Source organism: Melospiza georgiana, chromosome Z, assembly GCF_028018845.1.
Source record: "Melospiza georgiana isolate bMelGeo1 chromosome Z, bMelGeo1.pri, whole genome shotgun sequence".
Lineage (NCBI taxonomy): Eukaryota > Metazoa > Chordata > Aves > Passeriformes > Passerellidae > Melospiza > Melospiza georgiana.
In genome coordinates, this window is record NC_080465.1 from 75,266,383 (window position 1) to 75,289,257 (window position 22,875).

Here is a 22,875-nt window from a genome sequence, read left to right on the forward strand (position 1 = left end):
CCAGAGACATACCTGGTATCACCAGGAATGCCAGTCTTACCCCACAGGATGCACGCTCTAAACAGGGCAAAACCAAACAGCATCACTCATGTGAAGAAAAAGGGGCAAAACCTGTGCTTTAAAAGAAAAAGCAAACACTGGTGTTAGTGCCCAGCAGTATATATATAATGTTCAGAAAACTTCCCCAACCTCTACTTCCCTAAAACACCCCTTTCCTCCCAGTTTATAAAGCCCTTGTGGCACACAGTGCTTTGTTGGGTGAGGTTTGGCAGCTCCCTGTGCTTACGTCCCATCAGCATGAGGGTATCCCTTGGACTCAGCTTCCTCCTGGCTTTCCTGGACCCAGGTGAGTTTTTCACTAGGACCTGTGGGGTTGTGAGACATGAAAGAGGTCTGGGAATGGAATGTGTGAGGCAATTGCTGCCATCTGAGCCACGAACCCTCCTCATCTTGGGGGATTTGCACTGCACAGGGGAGAGGGTGACTGGTCTTGGGGGATCTTTGGTCCCATGAGTCAATGTGCAGATGAGGGTGTTGGCATTAACAAAGTGAGTTCACAGTCTGATTTTGTGTGGTGCTCACTGGTGGTACAGCCAGGACAGGCACCAGAGTGACTCAGGTTGCCCTGAGGCAGCCAGACCTTTGGAAAGCTGAATCGATCTCCAAGCTCATTTATTTTACTCAGGGCTGCGTGACATTTTGGACATCATGTCATCTCAGCTGTCCTTCAGCTCTGCTCCAGAAAAGCACAGCTCTCTTGGAGGACTTGGGTCACAGCAGATGGCATGGCCACTGCAAGGTGCCTTAGCTGGCACCTGGGTTTAGGTGACACATGCCCTGGGCCTGTTCATCTACACGCTGGACTCTGTGGGTGTGTGTCATGGAAGAGATCCTGTTTGCTCTCTGTTGAAATACATGCTGTTCCTTTCTAAGTGTTTCCTGAAGAATATCTGATATTCTGGTCTGCTTAAAGTGTTCCAGCAGGTATCTGGTGAAGTGGTTTCCCCTAATGCCTACAAAGAAATAAACAAAGAGATAATGTTTACAGAGAAAGCCTGCAGTTTGTACAGAGCACGGCCAGTGCCTGCTGGCAGCTCTTGTTCCCCAGCCACTCAGGTGCCCTTATTCTCTACGAAGAGAGAATCTGGGGTCTGTGAATCCAGGAACACCTGAGTGCCTGCCAGGATGAAGGGTTTGCAGGGCTGCTGTTGTCAGCAACTCTGGAAAAGCCCAGCACAGATTGCACAATGAAACATGAGGGAAGAGAAATGTGAAAAGTGCTGATCAATGCTGAAATCAAACATCAGTGAAAGAGGAAGTGAGATCCCTTATGGCTGCTGCTCAGGAATGTGTCCTCCTCTCCCCAGGGACCTGCCTTCAGTGTGAGGTATGTCACAGTATGGGAAAAAGCTGCTCTGGCCCCATGAAAACCTGCACTGGTGGTGAAGACACTTGTGGCATTATTCTGCATGAAGTCCTAATAGGTGAGACATCCTCTAAGTCAGAGTGGCTTTCAGAGTGGGGCTGGCATAGGATCTTGCCTTTCTCTCCCTGGTTCTGTCACTGTACGGTCCATCCTTGGATAACCTGTTCCTTTTTCTTTTACTGACAGAAGACCCAGAGATCAGGGTAGTCTGGGACAGGAAAAGCTCTTTATTCTTCTATTTTGAGAAGCAGTTTTCTAGTGGGAGGGTTTGGTTCTTAGTTGTGGAGGAAAGGACCAAAACCTCATAGTGGGGGGACACACTGGCTTTTAATTCCGGTGAAGGTGAATAGTTGAGTCAGGAAGTTGGGAGACTCAACCTTGACTTACACTAAGGTGCTGACACCCAGTGCTGGGGATGCACTGGTGATGTGTGGAGAGAGAAGCCTGCCTGTCCTCAAGCTGGGATGGGGACACCATGCAATCCTGGAGTCCCACCAGGGCTGAGCTATCACCTTACCATAGTAATCATCATCATCATCAATCAGTTTAGGTTGGAAGAAACCTTGAAGATCATCTAGTTTCAAACCCCCTGCTCTGGGCAGGGAGATCTTCCAATAGACCAGGATGCTTAGAGCCCCATCCAACTTGGCCTTAAACACTGCCAGAGATGGGAGACACACACAGCTCCCCTGGCAACTTGTTCCAGTGCCTCACCACCCTCATTGTCTAGAATTTCTTCTTACTATCTAATCTTCTTTTAGTCTGATGCCATTCCCTCCAGCCCTATTCGTTCATGTCCTTGTCAAAAGCTCCTCTCCAGCTCTCTTGTAGCTCCTTCAGGCACTGGAAGTTGCTATGAGGTCTCTAGAGGAGCCTGCTCTTCTCCAGGCTGAACAACCCCAGCTCTTTCAGCTTGTCCTCAGAGGAAATGTTGTCAACCAGTAACCACGTCCCTGTAGCTGATAAGTCAAAGCTGATGCTGAGCCCTAACACTGCTGGACACTGAGTAGTGTTAGAGGCATGGCCCAGCCTCAGTGATCTGATTGTTACCTTTTAGACTGGAGTCTGGCTCATATCCTACCAGCTTTGGTGCTGGCAGCTTCAGTGCCTGCCTTCTTCTGCTGCTGCACCCACCTTTCATCCTCCAAGCACTTCAGCAGACTCAGTTTAACCATTCTCCTCCCCTTTACACCCTCTGGGTTTGGCTGATGGGTGGACCATGTCAGGATGCTTGTGGCTGGGATGGACTGTGCACTCTGCAGATTTTACACAGGCTAAGCAAGCCTGTGCTTTGGGTCAGAGGCACGTGTAACACCCTCATCTCTGCAGTGTCCTGCTCACAGTGGTGCTTCTCGGGGGGCTTAGGGGTCCCTCTTAGGCCCTGGGACAGCTGCCTAGAAGTTGGTACATGAACTAAAGGGAGGGGAAGCAAGTTACTTTGTGTTGAAAAACTTGGCATTGCCTTCTGCTCCGTGACAGGGGGGATGGCCATCTCTTCATCCATCAAGTCCTGCCTGCCCTCCCACGTCTGCAACCTTGGTCCTGTCACTGTGAACTATGGGAAGGTGAAAGCAAAGAGCCACTTGGTTTGCTGCATGGGTGATGACTGTCGGACCACCTCTGTGTCATGTAAATTCTTTATTTTCCTTGCAGCCCTTCCCCTTTCTGTCTGATCCATCCCATGGTGAGGCCATCACCTGTGTTATTCCTCTCATTCCCTCACTGAAAGCAGCTACAGCCCCTGCCTTTCATTCCAGTGCCACCAGATAATGATGTGCCCAATGGATACCAGTGTCCTGCCTGCTACAGTGTGGACTCCTTTCAGTGTGGCAATGAAGTTGTAAACTGCACTGGATCTGAAGACCAATGCGTTGACCTTGCTGGGTTAATGAATGCAGGTAACTGCCTATCATTTGGGGCTGTTTTTCATCTTCTTGGTAAAGTGGGTGAAATTAGTCTAAGATAAAGCTCTACTGAGATAAGAATGGGCTAAAGGTGTGAAATAAATAAAAAAAAGGGGAAGATATAAGGAACTTAAAGCTGAAAACTGAAAACTTAGACTGATCAAAGGGCAGGTGTCATTTTCCTTTCCTTCTTCCCAGTCAGGCATGGATAATTGCTGGAATTCTTCATAACATGGCATAACTGAGACCAAGAGTGGAACTGGTTTCTTGGGGCAATCGGGTACATGGGTGTGTAACAAACCTGACCAAGCCCCTGAACCTGCTGGCCCTAACTAGGATGTATGAGAGTGAGCCTGGATCTGAGCCAGTTGCAAGCTCCGTGGAGGATCATCAAATGGAGCTTTGCAAAAACATTGCTTTTCCCATGGAGTAACGCCAGTCATGTGGGAAAAGACACAGTTGCAGTGGTGCTTTTGCATGAGGAAAGCCAGGGACAGGTCCCCTGCCTTGAAGTCCAGCCTTTGAACAGCTCCATCAGAAATCTTTTTCCCACCTTAGGTCCTGTAATTAGAGAGAGGAAAGTAGACAGCAATTTTTCTGGTCACTCTCCTTTCCATCCCTGCTGCAGGTAAAAGACTTCCACCTGTCATGGCACACCTGTGCTCCTGCAGGCAGGAAAAAACCCATGGAAATAAAGGGCAGCAACCAGCTGTAGGAGCAGACTGAAAAACAATTATCTTGTATATGGTTATGGATGAAGTTCCTTTGACTTGATAATATTGCTTGGTGATGATGTGGTGCATGAAGGTCCTTCCTATAGACTTTACTAATGTGCTGTCCAAACCCTGAATTAGATCATGTTTCACAGAGACAACATGAAGGAAAATAAGAATTTTCATAGTCACAGCAATGAAAATAGAGTGGCAAAATTAATTCAGTGTATGACTGGAATAAAAAATCCTCCCAACTTGTCTTAACTTGATTGATCAGCCACTGTGAATGGGGAAGGCCTCTGCAGTGTGATAAACTGTGCAGAGAAAGCAGCAGTGTAGGGGAGCACAGGAAGGTGAGGAGCTAATGGAGTGCCTTTATCTGTATTTGAGATAAAATTGTCCAACAAAGTATTCCACACCTCTATAATCTGCACAGCAGAGACACATGAACAACACTAGCAAAAGCAAGCAGCAGGAGCAAGAATATCTGAGTGGGGAGTTGGGCATTCAGCACCTGCTTGGGTCTCCTCTTGTAAATGCTCCAGTGGTGGCAAAGGACATGTTCAGGGTTTCAGTGGGCCTGTCAGTAGGTTTCTCTCTTGGTTTGGCTAAAATACTATAAAGACTTCGAGAAATAATTCCTCTTAATAAATGGCTCAAGCTGTCTTGTCACTGAGACTTCTCAACTCCATATCAAATCTGACTGAGAGAAAGTTATCCAGTTTGAATGTCATGAGAGGGTCAGAGAGAGAAGGAGACAATGAATACCTGGTGTACTGCTACACAGCCCTTTAGGAAGCCAAAGTTTGGGCAGGAGAATCTTTAAACATGAGAAAGAGAACTACTTAAGACATTTTCACTTTTTAAATTTATATGCTTAGAATTTTAAAAAGTCATCTTTATTTAGCAGAAAGAAAGAAGACAAACCTTAAATTACTTGTATTTCAAGTAAACCAAGATGGCCTTGCTGTTTCCTCAGCTTTGTTCACGGGATGGGAACAGATAGTGCTGGTGGGTTTGGAACCAACTGGCTGTAATGAATGGGCAGTTCTTAGGTTGGAAAAGGGCACTCCACTGGCCATGGTGGGATTAATGATGGGAATTGGATCCCCTGATACATGCCATGCATTTCTTCTATTTCCCTACACAGGCGGACTGTCTCTGAAAGCTGCCATGAAGGGTTGCACCACCATTTCTGAATGCACCATGGTAGGAGATGGCAAAAACAGCCTGGGGATGATGGACATAAAGCTGAAACGGTTCCAGTGCAGACCAGCTTCTGCTATGTACAGCGTGGTGTACAGTGCTGGGGGTGCCCCTACGCACACGATCTTCCTTCCTGTCCTATCAGGATTCATCCTGGAGAAGGCACTTTTCTGACTCTCACTGGTGCTGGGTTGAGCAAAACCCACAGCAAACCCCAGCAGTGGTTTGCAACTTAGACCTTTTTGCTGTAGCTTCTTCTGCATGGGGATTTTATTTTCAGATTAGCTCTTCTTTTATATTTTCACGGAATAAAGACAGCACTTACACTTCTTTTGTTTCCTTGTTGATTTAATCTCATTTCAACCTTCATCAGTTCAATTGTGGTTGGTTTTGTGTTGCATTCTCTCACTGCTTTGTCCATACTGAGACCATATGAGACTGTGTGAAGTCTTCAAACCCTTCACAGGAATTGGGTGCTCTCAAGCCAGCCCTAGAGTCTATATCCACTATCTCAGTATAAATGGCAACTTACAAAAACCACTTTTCCAGGCTCTGAAAAGGACTGGACACGAGTTCCTGAGAGGTTCATTCCAAGTAGAAATGTCACTTGCCCCTTTTTCCAACGTTTGTATGTTGTTGGTCCAAGCAGGAGCCTGAGTCCCTCAGCCCAAAGGGCTGTTCCTGGCCCTGGGCCACAAACAGTATTTGGTTCAGAGTACAGGACACTGCAGTAAGCAATCTGCACCTGGCAAGAAGTTGCCTTACCAGACACTCACCCATTTAGTCTTAAGTTTCATGATTATCTGGAATAAATGCTTATGTTGGGAGCTTTTAATTAAGGTAGCTTTCCATGGTGACAGACTGCTGGGAGTCCAACTAATGGGAAACTTCAGCTCCATTCTTATTTCCTCTCTGTTGGCTGAACTACACCCACAGCTTGTATAGCCTTCCCACTTCTACATTTGCCACCCCCTGGCTATTCTGCCCCAGCCACCCCTTGCCTCATGGGCATCCTTGGGTTGGTGTCACACAAAAGCACAGAGGAAAACACCTTGTCAGGCAGCATTGCCATACCTGGGACTTAGTGCTGGCTGTGGGCTAAAGGATGGAGGGGTGAGAGCTCTGAGAGATGCTGAGGTATACAGAGGAGAGGTGTTAGCAAAATTCAACATCTCCCTGTGTGTCTGCTCCCAGAGGAATGGCCCAGTTTGGAGCAGACTACAGGACTATTAAGCAAAGTTCATGGTTGTATCTGCCCCTAAAAGCCTCAGTGTGCCTGTGTTCACAGTGGTTCTTGGATGAGGGAAGAGATGACAATGTTGACTCCATGTTCAGAAGGCTTGATTTATTATTTTATGATATATATACATTACATTATAACTATACTAAAAAGAAATAGAAAGGAAAGGTTTCCTCAGAAGGCTAAGCTAAGAATAGAAAAGAAAGAACGAAAACAAAAGGCAGCTCTCTCAGACTCTGTCCGAGATAGCTCTGTCTTGATTGGCTATTAATTATAAACGTCCAAGAGGGGCCAATCACGCATAGACCTGTTGCATTGCACAGCAGCAGATGATAATTGTTTACATTTGTTGCTGAAGCTTCTCAACTTCAGCAGAAAAAATCCTAAAGAAAAGATTTTTCACAAAAGATGTCCCCCACACCCCAGCTCAACAGGGCAAACACACGTTTTGGGCATGGGGTTCCAGGGATCAAGCAATGCAATTTTATCTCCTAGTTCAGTGCTAGGAAAGCCTTGGCTGCTGAAACCAGACCACAACACGTGGCAGTAGTGAGTTGACTACGCCTACATGTGTATGCATGAATGTATACGTGATCAGCTTATAACTTGCAGCATGGGGACTGAATGTTCTTGCAGTTTTTGTCTCCCCTGACTTTACCTTCTTCCCAAACAGGCTGAAACTCCTTTCGTTCTAGTATTCCCACCAAATTATTTGGGATAAAATGTCACATTATTTATTATAATAAAGGGACATGGGTCTGAGAGTGAAAATTAATTTTTGAGGTAGGGAGCGAACTAATAATACAGATTCAACGCAAGCTAAAGAGTCTGGTTAGACTCAGTTAATTATTTGCAGAGGCTGTACAATTACAGTGGATGTTAAAGAAGGAACACAGTTCCCTCTTCATGGTGTAGCCATGCACTGATACTGCAGCGACCCACTCATTCAGCATTTTTCCAGATCTGATAAAATCCTGGAATTAAAAAAATTCTCTATCTGTGTAAGTACATTATCCCTGAACACATCTCCTGCACGCTCACGTGGAACATTGCATTACTGTCCCTGGCACCCACGTGGCAGACCTCGATCCGCTCCGATGGCTCAGCCCTTCCCTTCCTGCTCATTCCACTCCAGCCTGTGATCCTATCAGGATGGAAAAGCTGAATGGATCTGTTCAGTCTGGTCAAGACTTGGGTGATACACATCCAGAGAGCCATGGTGCTGGGGTGGTATTTCGGGACGGACAAGGCGGAGAGCAGACAGCAATACTTCTGATGAGGGTTTGTGGTGCAGAAAGCAGAAGCAGCTTAATTTTGAGCTCTAACTCAATGTTGTGGCAAACAAAACTGTTGCAATCTGTGGCTGCATAAATGATGGAGTGATGAGTGGAAACAAACCTGCATCTTTATGGCTGATACCCTTGTGCTTGATCCTGTTCCAACATCCACATTTTAAACTGCTGTTACAAATGGAAAACATGAAATAAAATGCCATACAGCGAAAGTCTTCAAGAGCATAATCATGTGATTTTACTGAGAAACAAAAGGCAGGGATGTGCCTTGTTTACAGGATATTACCACACTAATATGGAATTGATAAGATCTTAAAGGGCTCTTTTATACACGGGAGTGCAGCAATAACCTGACAAAACCAAAGGAGAGAAAGCCACACCATCACTGTGCACAGAATGCAGCCATCAGACCAAAGGATCATGAGCTTTTGATGTCTGAGATCTAGAATGAAGACCTTTCAGAAATGGATGCAGACAGGTGAAACAAGGTTCAGGCAGAGCTGGGGGAAAACGTGATAGACTGGGTGAAGGTGATAGGATGGTGAGCTTTTCTGACTTCACCTTCTGGCTTCTGAGGAGGGAGATGATGTTGAAGTGTGTTCAGATAAAAGCCACACAAAAGATGGAAAAAACCCCTGGTGATGCCAATTTACTAAACCAAATCGAACAGAGGCATCTCGGTATCTTGAGCAAGGAGAGATGAATGAGCAGCACTTGCCTCTCAGTAAGTGCAGGGTGTGACAGCAGAGGGGGAGCATGTCCAGAGATCCCCTGTAAAGGCTCCGCTCTGGGAAACATGGGAAGCCCCACTGCCCACAGGGTTGAACTGAGGATATGCAGCAAGGAGCAGCCCTTGTGGCCATAGGCATGTTGGGGAAGGGCAAGGAGAGATGGGGCCAAACCCCACCACTGTAAGTGGAATGACTCCTGCTGATTTTAATGGGCTGTGAACCAGGCCTTAGACACCAAAATGGGTTGTTTCCATCTGCAGCTTCTCGTTATAATATATACAAACCCTACTCCCACACAGACGCGCGCATGCAGACATGTGAACACCAGATCCTCCCTTAGATCCTGCAGATACTTCAGCCACCAGAGACACAGACACTCACAGCTCTGCATGGCTGGAGCTGCCTTCCTCACCCTCAACACCCACCATGTCATCAACAGCCTTTTTCTCCCCTTTTGTACAGCCAAGAGGGCTCAGACCGCTGTCCTGCCTTCCCAGACAGTGGAAAATTGACCATTTCCTGCCATTCCCTCTCTCTTCTCTGAAGTTTTGGTGCTTTACTAACATGCTTAGCCAGCCAGAAAGCCTGGTGGCAAGCAGAAAACACATAGCAGATTTGAAACAGGAAGATGGACATGAGAGAATTTTGCTCAACAGGCTGGTGATTTAGTAGGGTAGAGGGAGGTGGGGACACAGCCCTGAGCTGGGTGGGTGGATTGGAAAGGAGCAGAGCAGCAGAAGTCATGGAGAAGGGGCTACATCTCTGTGCAGCCATGCACCATGCAAGGCAGCTCTTATCAGATACTAAAACCCCTCGGCTCCTTCTTCCCAGCATATCTGTCTGGAAATGATTTTTCTCTTTTTTTTTTCTCACATTTTGGGAAGCATTCCTGCCCCCAGCTGTTTCACACCTGGAGCTCAGAACACCAGGATCCAATTTATCTGACCAGAGCTTGGTCTGGGGTTGTATTTGCAGAGGAATGCAAAATTGTTTCCATTTAAAAATTTTTGTTTAATGTAATTACTATGTTTCCCATAAGGAAGATTTTCTAGTACCTTGGGCTAGCAGGTTCAGTGTGTATTCTGGAGCTCTCACTTCAAAGGCAAAGGAAAGACAAACAGGGAGTGATAAAAAGGCTTTATTGCAGACAGGAACATGTGTCCTGCTGCACACCAGACATATAATTTTTTCCAGCTCTTTCAGGAAAGGATAGGTGGGTTTTGAGCAATCTGACCAAATCTGGGCTTCAGCAAAGGGTCTGCATCTGAACATGTATTAAATTCCCAGGATGGCTGAGTCAACACTGCTCTTGGAGATCAGCTTCTAATTGAACTACACATTCCCTTTTGCACTGTGAGATCCACCACTGGAAGAGGCACCTCCACCCCAGACACAAAGTGTTGGGTGGGAAGGATCCCAGATCCAGAGTGATGTATTTTCCCTGGAGAGCATATTTTACCTTAAAGCTGTCTAGCACAGAGAGCAAATGCTCCACAGGTCAGGAGTAGGATAACCTTGTGTCAAAGCCTGCATGGTTTCACCTCCTAACTCCTTGGACACTTCTACTGGATGAACACCTGCTGTTCCCAAATTTTCACAATATTTTCCCTTCTCTGGGTTGCAAATGTGAAGAACAGCATTTAGTATCTACTTCTGTTGCTGACACATGGAAGAAGCATCTCTCCTTCCCTATACATATCTCAACTATGGCAGACTGTCTTAGGATCAGAGAATTATTCAGATTGGAAAAGACCTCCAGGATCACTGAGTTCTCTCATGTGTATGAGTGAATGAAAACAAAATTTACCCCTGCAGCTAACGTGGAATCACCAAATAAATCACCCCAAGCATACTTGTAAGGTTTACCAGTTGCTAGGGCAAGAGCTGATGTGCAGGAGGCTGGACATCTGGGTGCTGCCACTGCTGACTCAGTTGTTTGGTTTTCAGATGTCACAGATATCAGGAAGGGAACGTTTCTTTTGCATTGCATCCCATGGTCACACCTCATGTCAGGTTTCACGTCCAGGGAATAAACTCTTAAAGCATCTTAGCCACAAACTTGTGTTATGCAGTGATGGATTCAGATTTTATCCTCAGAAGAATCTGGTAGGAAAATCAGACTCTTTCCAAGCAGCATTCTGCTGCAAATGGTGTGGCCTGCTAGGGAAAAACCTGAAAACTATTGGCAGATGATTCCCAAAAGAGGAGCTGGTTGTGGGTATTGGCTCTGTGCAGGCTAAAGGAGCTGTGAGGTTACAACTTTAGGAAATCAAAAAACCTTTTGTGGGGCCCAGATGAGGACCCATCTCATAGGGCTGGTTGGATTCAGAGAGGCTGATGCAATTTGGGAAGTTGCTTGTCACAGCCTGTGCAAAAAATCTGTTTGGAAAGCTGGCCTTGCTGCAGGAGCTCTGGAGGGGTGGCAGAGAGTGCAGGATGCTGAGCCACAGAATGCTGAGCTCAGGGTATGCCTAAGAAGTCAGGCTTTTCATAACTTAACTTAGTCAGGCTTTTCATAACTTAAGTTCCCACACAATGTGTCTGTAAATGGATGGGTTCAAGATGTTTTAATTAGTCCAATTCCCTCCTCCTGTTTCTTTATTATATTGCAAAGGCCATGACTGAGTATTCACATACAGTGACAGTGGTCTGACACACAGCTTTGCTGGACAGAAGTTTTTGAAAAGTGTGATTCAGACTCGTTGGTCTGGGACTGTAGCTGTGGCTTTATTTATCTGTCTTGCACTCTCGAACGTCTACGGGTCACTCAGGAAACTTGCAGACATGAGCGTGGGAAACTGTTTTTCTCCTAAACTGGGAGATAAAATTGTCATTGTTTGCACGATGGCAAAAGGGACACTGTAAGAAATTAATTACGGTGTTATGAGGTCCTTCAGATTACAGGAAGTGATGATCATGATGCCAATTATGTGCTAGATTTGCTATGAACTGACAAAGTTGCTAACAAGTACCACAGGTCATGAATGGCCCCAGACTGAATGCACATGGTGCTTAGGACACTAAGGACCTGTGGGAAATAAAAAAGCCATAAATTTATAAATAACAGATTAATGAAGGCTGGAAAAGCCCTTCAAGACCATCAAGTTCAACTTCTGAACTGAACACCACCACACCCACTAAACCATATCATGGAGTGCTGTGCCTACTTCTGCTGTACTTGGCAAGAAGACCTGGTCACTGGCCAACACCATGAAGGTGTTATCAAGTAATTAATCAGTATCATTCCCCATTTCCAGCTTCTCTTCCTTCCAGTTTTGTGCAGAAACCCCTGCCTGTGGGCCCTGCTCCTTTGCCTGGTTGAGGGGTAAGCTGTCAGAGGCAGCTGTGGAAACTCCCTGTTTGCATCTTCATGGCTGATGTTCAGCCCCTGCAGAAAATGCAGACAGTCTGGACCAAAACCAAGCTGGACATCTGGCATATGTCTTTCCCAATCCTTTTTCATTAAGAAATTTCGGTGTTTTGAGGCTATTTAAACAACAAGAATGGTGACTCAGGCTGTGCAGAGGGAGACCTTCAAGCTCTTTAGGACAGCTCTGAGCAGGAGAAGGGGAAGGACTGGTGGGGGACCAGAATTTACTGGGCTCTGTGACGCACATTCCTGGTACACATCCATGCTCTCCCATTCCTCCATCTGTGCTGGCTGGGCAGTTCCTCTCTCTGCAGCCCATCTGCAGCACATGAGGAACTGCTCACCCACCCTTTTTGGATATTTAGAGGAAGATTGTGTCTGCCTGATGGTCTGTGGGACATGCTGGAGCCTTACAGTTATTTCTGGCACAGGCTCTTCCTTCCCCTGCATCGAGATATTCTGTTGCCCAAGCTCAGGAGCAAACCCTCCCTGGCTGAGCAGCACTGCCACAAAACCTCACACCAGCTCAGCTTTTCAGCTCTCTGATGCCTCAACACAACCCACAGAAAAGTGTCAGAGAAAGGAAGGCTGGTTTAAAATCCAGGCATTTATGCTGGCTTATGTTTTCTGATTAAAATGAGAGCTGGCTGGCAGCGCATCATGGGGAAATAATGCACAGGAAACCTCTGAGAGAGGCAACAAAGAGGAAAACAGACTTTCTTCCTGAAAAGATGCTTTTCTTCTGTTATTGTTGGCAACTCAGTGGGAAGGTTTACGTCTCAGTTTCCCAACCTTTGCAAGAAGGAGTACACCTTTCTCAAGAAGGATTCTTTAGGAAGACATAAGCTGGCACCAGAGTCACCTTTTTCCTCTGCATTACTGGCTTTTGGGTTTCAAAAATGGCTGGGTTTCTTCATCAAGACATGAGAAAATTCAAAAATACAAATTGAGCTTTGATGCTGTAAACTGGGCTCATCATCTCTCAGCTATCATGTAGACAGACTACAGTGACATAAATGAAAATGAATGAAATTACTGGAAAAAATTCACTAGCGGGAGCAAATACATGTTAAAATCAGAAAAAAAAAATCAGAATTTGAAACAAAAAGCCTGTCAGAGAAAATAATTTCTGCTGTGGACTTGGCAGTTTGCAGGTCTTGATGCCACGTGCTAAGAGCGCTAAAGGTCCCTTCCCTATTCTTATTCTGCTTTTTCTGATTGTGCCCTGGATCAGCACAGTGAAAGACATGGCAAAAACTGGTAACTGCAGCAGCTGCAGAGGGTGGAGCTTTCTAACATAATTTTGGCTATCTCCTCTTTCAGCATTTCAGAGTTGCTTTTCAAAGATCAAGGTCCAATGTTTCAGGAAAAAACATAGTATCCCAGAAAAACAGAGATGGAGAAATCTCAGAAATCACCAGATATTGCACTCTTTTGCAGTGCAGCAAGTTACAATTGTTTTTCTCTGCAGCTTCTCCAGAAAATTGTCAGGAAAACCAGATTTCCTGAGGGACAGAGTGGCCTTTTGATGGGGTCACACTACACCTCTGGTGGGGATGTAATTTCTTGGCAGGTTTTATTACTGCATTTCTTTTCTCTTTCTCCCTTTCCCTCTCTGACCTTTCTGACAATCACTCACACTTGCTTAAAATTAGCTTGAAAGTGACTTTAATGAGATCAGAAAATCTTTTAGAGGTTGCAGCAAGCGTGACCTCACACTTCCACTGTGTCCCTAATTGATACTGCAGGTTATCCTGTACTAAGTCAGTGTGTAAAGTTCATAGTATTGTCATTTGTCAGTATTTTTAAACCTAATTACCTAGGGGAACAAGGTGTTGCATTTACTTTTCCCCTGTATTTCTTTCCTCTTTCCCCACTACGTCCCCAAAAGTATGATTTCCACCACACTTTTCATCTAGTAAGAGATGTGCAAGATTTTAATTTGCTCACAGTTTTGTGAAAACTGGCAGCTGGATACAGCAGAAAGATCTGTATAATTGCTGCTCCCTGCTCCTTCCACACAAGCCAGAGGCAGAGTTTTGCACAATATACCTGCTGTGGACCAAGGAGCACTTGTGTCCTGGATAATGAAGCAATTCAGGTACTGCTCCAAGCCAGCCACAGCACAGGACCCAAATCTCCAGCCAAACTAGTAGCAGATGCTGGAAGGAGCTGCAGTATCTGGGTGGAGGAGATTGGAAAGGGAACTGTAGGAAAGGTCACCTTATTAACTCCATTGGTCACAGAGCAACTTATTTTTAACAGTGTCTTTTCCCCACAGGAGTAATTTTCTCTCCATCGTTTCCAGATACAATTCTCATGGCTTTGGCAGCTACATCAGCCCTGGATTCTTGGATGCTGCATTTGGAGCAGGGAGTGCTGTGCCAAGAGCGGTCATAGGCCACAGGGAAAAGCCATGGAAGGGGAGATGCTGCTGCTTGGCAGGACCTGTGATGGATTTACAAGAGGAGTGGAGGCAGGGGAGGAAGCTGGGTTCCACAGAAGGGCTGTAAATGCCCCTCCACGGCTGGAGGTGATCCCGCAATTCCTTTTGCTGCTGTCCCTGGCTCCCATTGGAATCACTGCTTAACCACATGTCACAGACAGATTTTATGAAAAATCCTTTCCTTAGGATTTTTTCTCCTGGGAAGCTGAGAGACCTCAGGAAGAAAATGTAAACAATGATTATCTGCTGCTGTGAAATGCAACAGGTGCATCTTTGATTGGTTGTAGTTGTTTCTAATTAATGGCCAATCACAGTCAGCTGGCTTGGACTCTTGGTCAGACACAAGCTTTTGTTGTCATTCTTCTTCTTTTCTATTCCTTGCTAGCCTTCTGATGAAATCCTTTCTTCTATTCTTCTAGTATAGTTCTAATATATAATTTTAATATAATATATATCATAAAATAATAAATCAAGCCTTCTGAAACATGGAGTCAGATCCTCATCTCTTCCCTCACCCTGGGACCCCTGTGAACACCACCACACCCACATGCACTGCAAACTGAGAGATTAGCAAGAGGACAGCAGACACCTTTTGAAAGGCCAGCTTTTTGCCCCTTCTTGGCATTGGATGCACAGCTGCATTGAATATCTGGCTGCTTCTTTTGCACCTGAATGGCAGGTGATAAGTTTGAGAAATCTGCTCCAGCTCTGGCTACTGGGCAGATGCAAAATTATTTTCCTTCATTTGCTTCATCTGTGTTTGCCCAGATGCTGCTTCAGGCCCTTGTGAGGTTCCACCTATTTGCCCCTGAGGTGCAGTGTGCCAGCAGAAGGCATGTGGCTGCATTCCCTGCACAGCAAGTGAATTTTCCATGCAATCCTTGGTCCCTGAGGATGACACTGGTGGAAGCCATGAGCAGGGTGTAAAGGCAAGAGGACAGTGCATCCAGTGGGAAGGGGACACAGAGTTCTCTCTGCTGCTGCCAGTAAAGCCAGTGAATCATCTCTTCCTACAAACAGTTTGTGTTGCTGGCTGCTTTTCACAGCCCTCAGCTTAATCAAATAACACAGGTTTGGATGCAGCTGCTGACCAAAAGAGTCTCTTCATTTGAGACTTCTTGCTAGGTTATGTGGTAAGGATGAGGAGATATTTCCAGAAGCCTGAAAATTATTTTCTCATGTTGCAATGTACTATTGTGACAGGGAACGACCTTGGAAACTGCCAAAGCCTGATTCATCTGTTGGGCCCAGGGTAGTTTTTGGCCAAATCTCACAGTTTTATTACAAGTTTGGTTTTTTTAAAGTTTATGTTTTAAATTTCATGTGTGGAAAGAGATAGAAACCTCTGAGTCTTCATATCTTTCTTGACTAATATGATTGCTCCACAGAAAATTATTCTGCAATGAGCAGGATGCCTCCATTTCTTTGCAGTCTGACTGTGGCTAGCCTCTAACAAAGAAAGATACCTCTCCTACGTTTCCTTCCCCATATTCCCATTCCCCTCCACCCATTTTAAAAAGGAGAGATGGGAATTGTTTTCTCTTTGTCCTTGGGAAATCAGGACAAACTTTAGAAACCAATACATATGGTAGATATGGCTGTAAGTCATGGGAAGAAACCCCTTCAAAAATCTTAAACAATACACTGAAACCCGGGTGACACTTTTCATTCTAGAATAATGTCTTATGAATAAACAGATGATTGGCTGCAGTGAGCCCATCTCAGTGAAGAACACTGTACTCTCCAAACAGTGAGGAGCCAGCTCATGGAAAGTGGAGAAGGCTGACATTGCTATATTTTGAAAGCCCGAGCAGTTGAAAAGCTTCATATTCCCACACTACACTTTCCTATCTCTAAGTGAAGTGCTTAATGAACACTTTTCTTGGGTAGAAATTTATTTCAGCTGAAGTTTGGCATAGGAAAATTTAAACTAAGTAACTTTGCTGGGTCAGCTTGACAATAAAATTCATATCCATTCAAGTCTCCACAGCTTCTAACAAGCATCACCTCAGGCTTTTCTTGTCTCTATTACTACTTAATCCCCTGGCTTTTTGTACAGGTGATAATGTCACTGTGATCTTTGCCTCTGACTGTATGGTTTAGTGAGTTTTGGAAGATGATTTCAGGGGCAGTTTTGGGCTTTTCAGCTGCTTTCAGTGATGCTCAGTCTGCCCCTTTCATAGACAGGGAGGCTGCAAAGTTGGAGCAGAGATTGGTCAGAAAATATTTGAGGATAACCTAACGAGGATGGGAGTGAGAAGAATGTATCTCTCTTCCTTTCCAAGCTGTGGCTCTTGTTGGAAATGTGTTTCCAGCCTCAGATGGAGTCCTTTGGTCAGAATTACCTTCTCACAGGTGACTCTAAACCTGAACCAATTGTAGATGGGCCAAAGACAGTGAGCCTGGGTGTAAGGATCCCACCCTCATTTGTAATTTCAGCTCACATCTCTTCCAGAGCTGCAGCAGTTTGTGGGAAAGGTCAGTTTGGTTAAATGAAGGGTTTAACTGACAGTCCAAGAAGGATGGGGGTCAGCTACCATGTGGGCACAAGCTGGGAGTAGGTGATACTTGATTCCTGTTTAAAAAATTTGTTTGAAAATTCCCAGCAGGAGCACCTCGAACAGCTGCAGCTCTTGTGAGAGTAACAGATCTCCTGTGCATCCTCAAAGAGTTCAACAGGCAGGAGAGGTTTGGGGAAAAGGTTTGTGCAGGGTTCTCTCCTGTCTTTGAAGCCACTTCTTGAGAGGTTTTCTCAGCTCTGCTCCACTAGGGCCTGGCAATCAGCTTGGGTTTCTGACAGCTTCTGTCATGCTATGCTTAAAATATTGCTATGTGCCAAGATGAACACATTATATTCATACAGAGCCAAAAGTTTATTAAAATCTTAACTTAAGAGATACTACATTTATTATTAGTCCAGTTGAAATGATACTGACATTTATAATCCAGATTAGTACAGAAAAATCAACTTTTCTTTGCAGCAGTTTTAAAAGCTTAAAGACTTATTAGTTGTAATGCTCTTAAAACTGCTGCAAAGAAAAGTTGCAATACCTAATCCTCGTCTCCAGTGCTGTTCTCACCTCCTGATGTCCCTGAGTCTGGTGGCACCAGTCCCCTCAAGCAGAGAGATGGTGGTGGCTTGTCTCTGTGAGTCATCAGTGTCCTCAGTTGTCATGAGAACAAGCACAAAATTTGTGATGGTGTTCTTTGCTCCTCAGGCCTGCAGTCTGTTTGAGGCTATTTTTATGTTTTTGGGGGTTTTTTAGTTTGTTTGGTTGGTTTTTTTTTGTTTTTGTTTTTGTTTTTTTTTTTTTTTTTTTTCTCTCTCATTACACTCTTTCTCCTTCCTAGTAGTTTCCAGCTGAAGTTTAAAAGTTGCACAACAGCTTTCCCCAGCCTCAATTAACCTAAAGGGCTATTTCTTGTTATGCAGTGACCACCTATGCTTGCCATTTTACCCTATATGCTAACACAGAGATAAAGCCAGAAGAGGTTATACAGAAGTTATTTGACCACTGGCAATTGTTAATGTGAGCTAACAGCAGCCCAGGTCAAGATAAGCCTGGATGCCAAAGCTTGTGTCTTTCACCAGCAATTTCAAGAATTACATTTACTGGGCTGTATCAATGCTTCGACAGAGCAAATATTTTTGCATCCTATGGCAATATAAGGAGAAAAGAAGCCACCATAAAAAGGTGACAGGACCCTGCTTAGTGACATATCCTTTTTGATGTGCTCAGGTGTAAGTCTCACCTTGCAGGTGGAATGAGAACTGGTGGGATGTTTTTATTTTGTCCCAGGATGTAAGGAGCTTTTGTCTATAGATTTTCATCCTTTTCCCTATTGTATGTTTGTTCTGTTGAGGTTGTATTGTATCTGAGAGAAGGATGATGTTTGTTTCTCTTCTCTTTCTTTTCTTACTGACAACTCTGAATTGTTTTCAGCATTTAGTCTCTGAGGTGGTTGGAGACAGTCAAAGCAGGTGACACTTCTGCAAAGGTTTTTTGTAATAGGCAATGCTGTCAACCATTCCCCTTGGGAATAATGAGAAGAGTTTCAGGGCTCTTTTCAATCCCAAAAGTAGTTTTGGGATTGAAAACCCGCTCTTTATTAACTTGAAAAAATTAGCGAGATGCAAACATTTTAAAATTTTGTTTTAATTTTTTTTGATACATTGTTCAGTGTCTGATGTTATGCATGTCTACAGTGCTAGGCCTGCTGCAGCTGGTGGTCAGCTCAGAGATGCTGAGGCTGTCTGAGTGGGTGGGTGTGCACTTGCTTTTCCCTTGGGTGTCAGTCCTTCTCCCTTTCCAAGGGCAGTCCCGCACAGGAGTGGCTTCCCAAAGGCAGGGGTGCTGCTGCCACCTCTTGGAGCTGGGAATAAGGAACTAGCCCGGCACGGGAAGCACTGTCATGGTGCACTGGAAGAGGGCAGAGTATGGAAAGCACAGGGTGGGCACCTCTTGGTTTTGGTCATGTCTTTCACATGGTAAGCTGTGCCCTGGTGAAGGCCAAAGATCTGAAGCAGGTGTGAATTTTGGTCTTGTCTAGATTCTCAAACAGCTCAAGATCATCCATACAGGTATTTCATTTCCAAAGGATGTTTTTTCAGTTTAAGATATAAATGGTGTGAGATGCGGCCCTCTGCAGTTTCCAGGGGCAGCTGTACAGCCATGTAATGAAAGCCATCTTTCTGAAGCTATTATTGCCTCTAAAATGCTATTGAAATTCTTCACTGCTATATGCATTACTTTCATTATGATAAATGGAAGGGTCTAAACCAGGTTGCTTTAAAGTCACACTAAGATCTGACCTGTTCCCTATGTAACTACAATCATTACTTTCTGTTCTTTGCTATCTTGGTTCTTAAGTGGTGCTTATCAGCATAATATCTGTGTGCTATCTAGGAATGCATTAAGCAACAGATGTTACATGCTGAGCTCCCATCCTGCTCATGGGAGAAAAATATGTGTAATTATACTGTTTTGTTTGAAATGCTCATTGCAGCAAGCCAGTCTCTCCCCTGCTTTTCCACAGAGGCACACGTGCAGACACACATGTAGAGCTCTCCTTTTAACCTCGTGGAGGTTCACAGGAGGCAGGGAGGCTTCTGATGGCTTTTAGCAGTGGGAAGGTTTTGCTCCATGGACTGTGGCTGCCCCCACACAGACTTTTCCTCCTGCAGAGGAGGGTAGAGTTCAATACTGCTCAAAGGAGAAGCACTGAGGGCAGGCAGCCTCAGCCCTGAAGCCACAGGCTCTTTTGGACAGTTTGGTCTCCTGCTACCAGCACCTTTGCAAAGAGGGAGTGGAAGTGATTTGTGCTGCTCTCTGGGAATGTGGTGGCAGCTCAATGCAGCCCAGGATTCAGAAAGAGTCTAGCATTGTCCAGATTTATCCAGGCATTGACGTGTTGTGCTGCACAAACCATACCACACTGAGTCTGGGCAGCACAGGGCCCTCCTGCTTCCCAGTTTTTCCTCACACAGTCCTTATTGTTCCCCCCCCTCTTTTCCCCCCGATTCCTCTGTTTTTACCCTGCCCTTTTGGGGTGGTTGGAATGGGGGTTAAGCCAGAAGCTGTCCTGCGGTGTAGGTCCCTGCCTGTCTGAGGCCAGCCCAGCACAGGGACCCACGGTGCAGCAGAGATCCGGACTAGGCCTCTGTGTTGAGGGTGCTGTGGGATCTCTGCTCTCTGGCTGCTGGCTCCTAGCTGGGCCTGAAGGCACCAGCTCTGATTTACAAGCCTTCTGTGACAGAGTCCTGATCTGCAGATCACCAGGCTTTGAATTTTTCAGGTGCTAAATGCTGGGGAAGTGCGATAGTGAGCAGCAGCTTCTGAAGGAATGGGGCAAATATAAACTTGCTGGATCAGTCACATTTGGTTTCCCTCCTTGGCATAAGGCTACAACACAACCACACTGACAGGTTGGTTGGAGAGCTGCTGTGGCAGGAGGATGCAAAACATTTTTTCAAAGGGCCTTTGTTTGCTCTCTAATCATCATCTGAAAAAGATACTTCATTAAAATACATTTTACTGAGAGGGAGGAGGGACTGGACTGGAGCAAGGTAGTAGGGAGGTAAGTGTAATGCAAGAGAGCAAGTCTATAGCACATTTCAGTCAATCATTTATAGAAATGATGAAAAGCAAATACAAATACAGGAGAAGGACTACAACAGCCAATTTTGTGGCATTTTCTGTAAACAGCAATTGACTGATGTTCCAGTGACTCATTCACGTGGCATTTTCCCAGATCTGATAATAGCCTGGGCTATGAGCAACTCTCCTATCTATGCAGATTTTTTTTTCCTTAAACATATTTCATGCACCTTTGTGCATAACACAACATCGTTATGTGTATAATTGCGTACTGGAGATCTCTATCCTCTGTTTCTATCCTTTGCTTACGTTTGCCTTGGCTTATGATCCTATCATGTGCTGAAAGCTGAGCAGGACAGATCTGGCAAGACGGGTCAGCGCTTGACAGGGAAACTGTGGAAACCCAGGGCATTGGAAATATTTCCCTGTCTGCTGTGCCCTGAGTCCCAGGGGAGCACTGACTTTGACCCTCATTCATGGAGAAATTTTCCTAGACTTCAAGATAGATTAGAATCCACAAAAGTGTGAAATAGATTATCGAGAGCAGTGTAGGTGCATCACTTGGTGAGAAATTTAGGTTTTGGGACTCTTAGTATGTTGTGGATGGAAGCAAGATGGAGGGCACAGGGTGGCATCCTGGGTTTCTTCTTCATGCTTCTTTCTTCTTCTTCATGGGTTTGGGTAGCATTTTGTAATTGGGCAGAAAATTCTGCACTGGGGGCTTTTTGGGATCAGTTATTGGGTTAAAAGGGAAAATAATCTAGGTGTCAGTTCTTAATTGGATGGTTTAGTCTTAAAAGACCTTGTAACTAGAGATTGTTAGCCATTTTGTGCCTTCTAATGAAAAACTGCCCAACTCACAGTAGTGAGACATTTTTACCGATAAGAAATAATAAACACTTGAGTCTGAACACAAATTACTGTCTCAAGTGCCTTCAATCCAGGCCCAGAAAAACTGATGACTGGTACCCCCACAGGAGCCCTCTGATTAAACCTCTGGGTGCTGCAGCCACTGCTGAGAGCATCTATGAGAGATAAACTCCTTCCAGACAGGCTGGGTAGGACACTGCCCATGGGAGCACCATTTTCCTTACATGTGGTCATCCACCAGCTGGTATTGTAGGACTTTTCCGCAGAATTTACAGTTTTCTTCACAGTTATGGGTTGTCATAAGGCAGGAAGAAATTTAAGGCATCAGGATTGCTTTCTTCAGGACCTTCAGGACCTTATCTTCATTTCAATACGTAGATGGGTACTGAATTAGCTGACATAAAACTCAGCATAATGTAGACTTTGACCCTGGGTTATGCATTAGGGTCAATCTGTTGAAAGCTTAAAGATGATCAGGATTCATTAATCTCAGTTGCTCTGTGCTGCTCAGTCTTGCTATCCTGTTAGCAAGTGTGAATCAACAAATGCAAATTATGAACACGTTTTTTCCTTCAGTGCTGACAACCTAGAACATAACATGTTTTTGTCATTCCTGGATCATATCTTGCTCTATGCAGATGTTGATCAGGGCATGATGTCTTCCATCAGGCTATTGCCTTTGGGTACAAGGCACTGTGATGGATTATTTTGGCAGTGCTTCCAAATAAGTCAGAGTCCAAAAAATATGGGGCAATAGTATGACAGAAATAAAATCTAATGAGAACTTATCCAAAGCTTCTGAACAAACACATGCTTTGAGAGTCCAGCTGCAGCCTGAGGACACCATGGTGAAATCAGACATCTTTGTTCCCCCATACCACTCTGTGTTTTCAACAAATGTACAGTGTCCCACACAATTACTGATTGTAAAATTTCCCCTTTGCTGCTTCTAATGTGATTGCCAATGCAGGCTTTAAAAGAGGTCCTGTGAGTCCAGAGGATGTTGTTAATGTCCTAAATTCCCAGGATGGCCCATGGCAAACCCCACAGTACTTGGAAGGGAGTGAGACCTTGCTCAGACACTCCTTTTCCCTGCTACACTACAGCTCCCACATGGATCAGGGACTGGACTGGACAGGAGGGAGGAGGGTGTGAGCTCTCACCCCAGGCATGGAGGAGGGAGTGTGGCCAGGGTCCTGCAATGCTCCCAGGGCTCTGGCAGCATTTTTCTCTCCCAGGCCATTGCTGACAGTATTGTGTGACTGCAGTGTGGTAGTGTGGCATCCGGTGGAGCTGAACAGCAGAGAAAGAACAGGAGGGGAGATGGTGCTGGCACAGAGGAGGAGGCAGGTGAGCAGAGAGCAGGCTCTGCTCTCCTAGCTTGCCTGTTCCCGTGAAGCACTGTACAAACAGGAAAGGCCATAAAATACGAGATGAACAAGACAAAGTCAGTTATTTACCGCCCTGAGCATGATCGTTCCCCCTGGTGAGTTTTCAAGTGCCTTTTGCTTCAAGTCTGCTTTTAAATGACGCAAGTGATGTGGCCTCCTCCAGCTCCTGAAGGGAAAGAGAAAGGAAG

General features: G+C 45.2%; 1 protein-coding gene across 1 annotated transcript; it reads left to right on the plus strand.

The window, feature by feature from the left end:
• Nucleotides 1–259: 259 nt before the first annotated feature.
• On the plus strand, nt 260–5,579 carry LOC131095942 (phospholipase A2 inhibitor NAI-like). The gene is made up of 5 exons (XM_058044110.1): nt 260–346; nt 1,368–1,484; nt 2,906–3,055; nt 3,184–3,324; nt 5,194–5,579. Exons 1-5 carry the CDS (start codon nt 298–300, stop codon nt 5,421–5,423), a joined length of 687 nt encoding a protein of 228 aa, XP_057900093.1. The 5' UTR covers nt 260–297; the 3' UTR covers nt 5,424–5,579.
• The last annotated feature ends 17,296 nt before the right edge of the window (nt 5,580–22,875 follow it).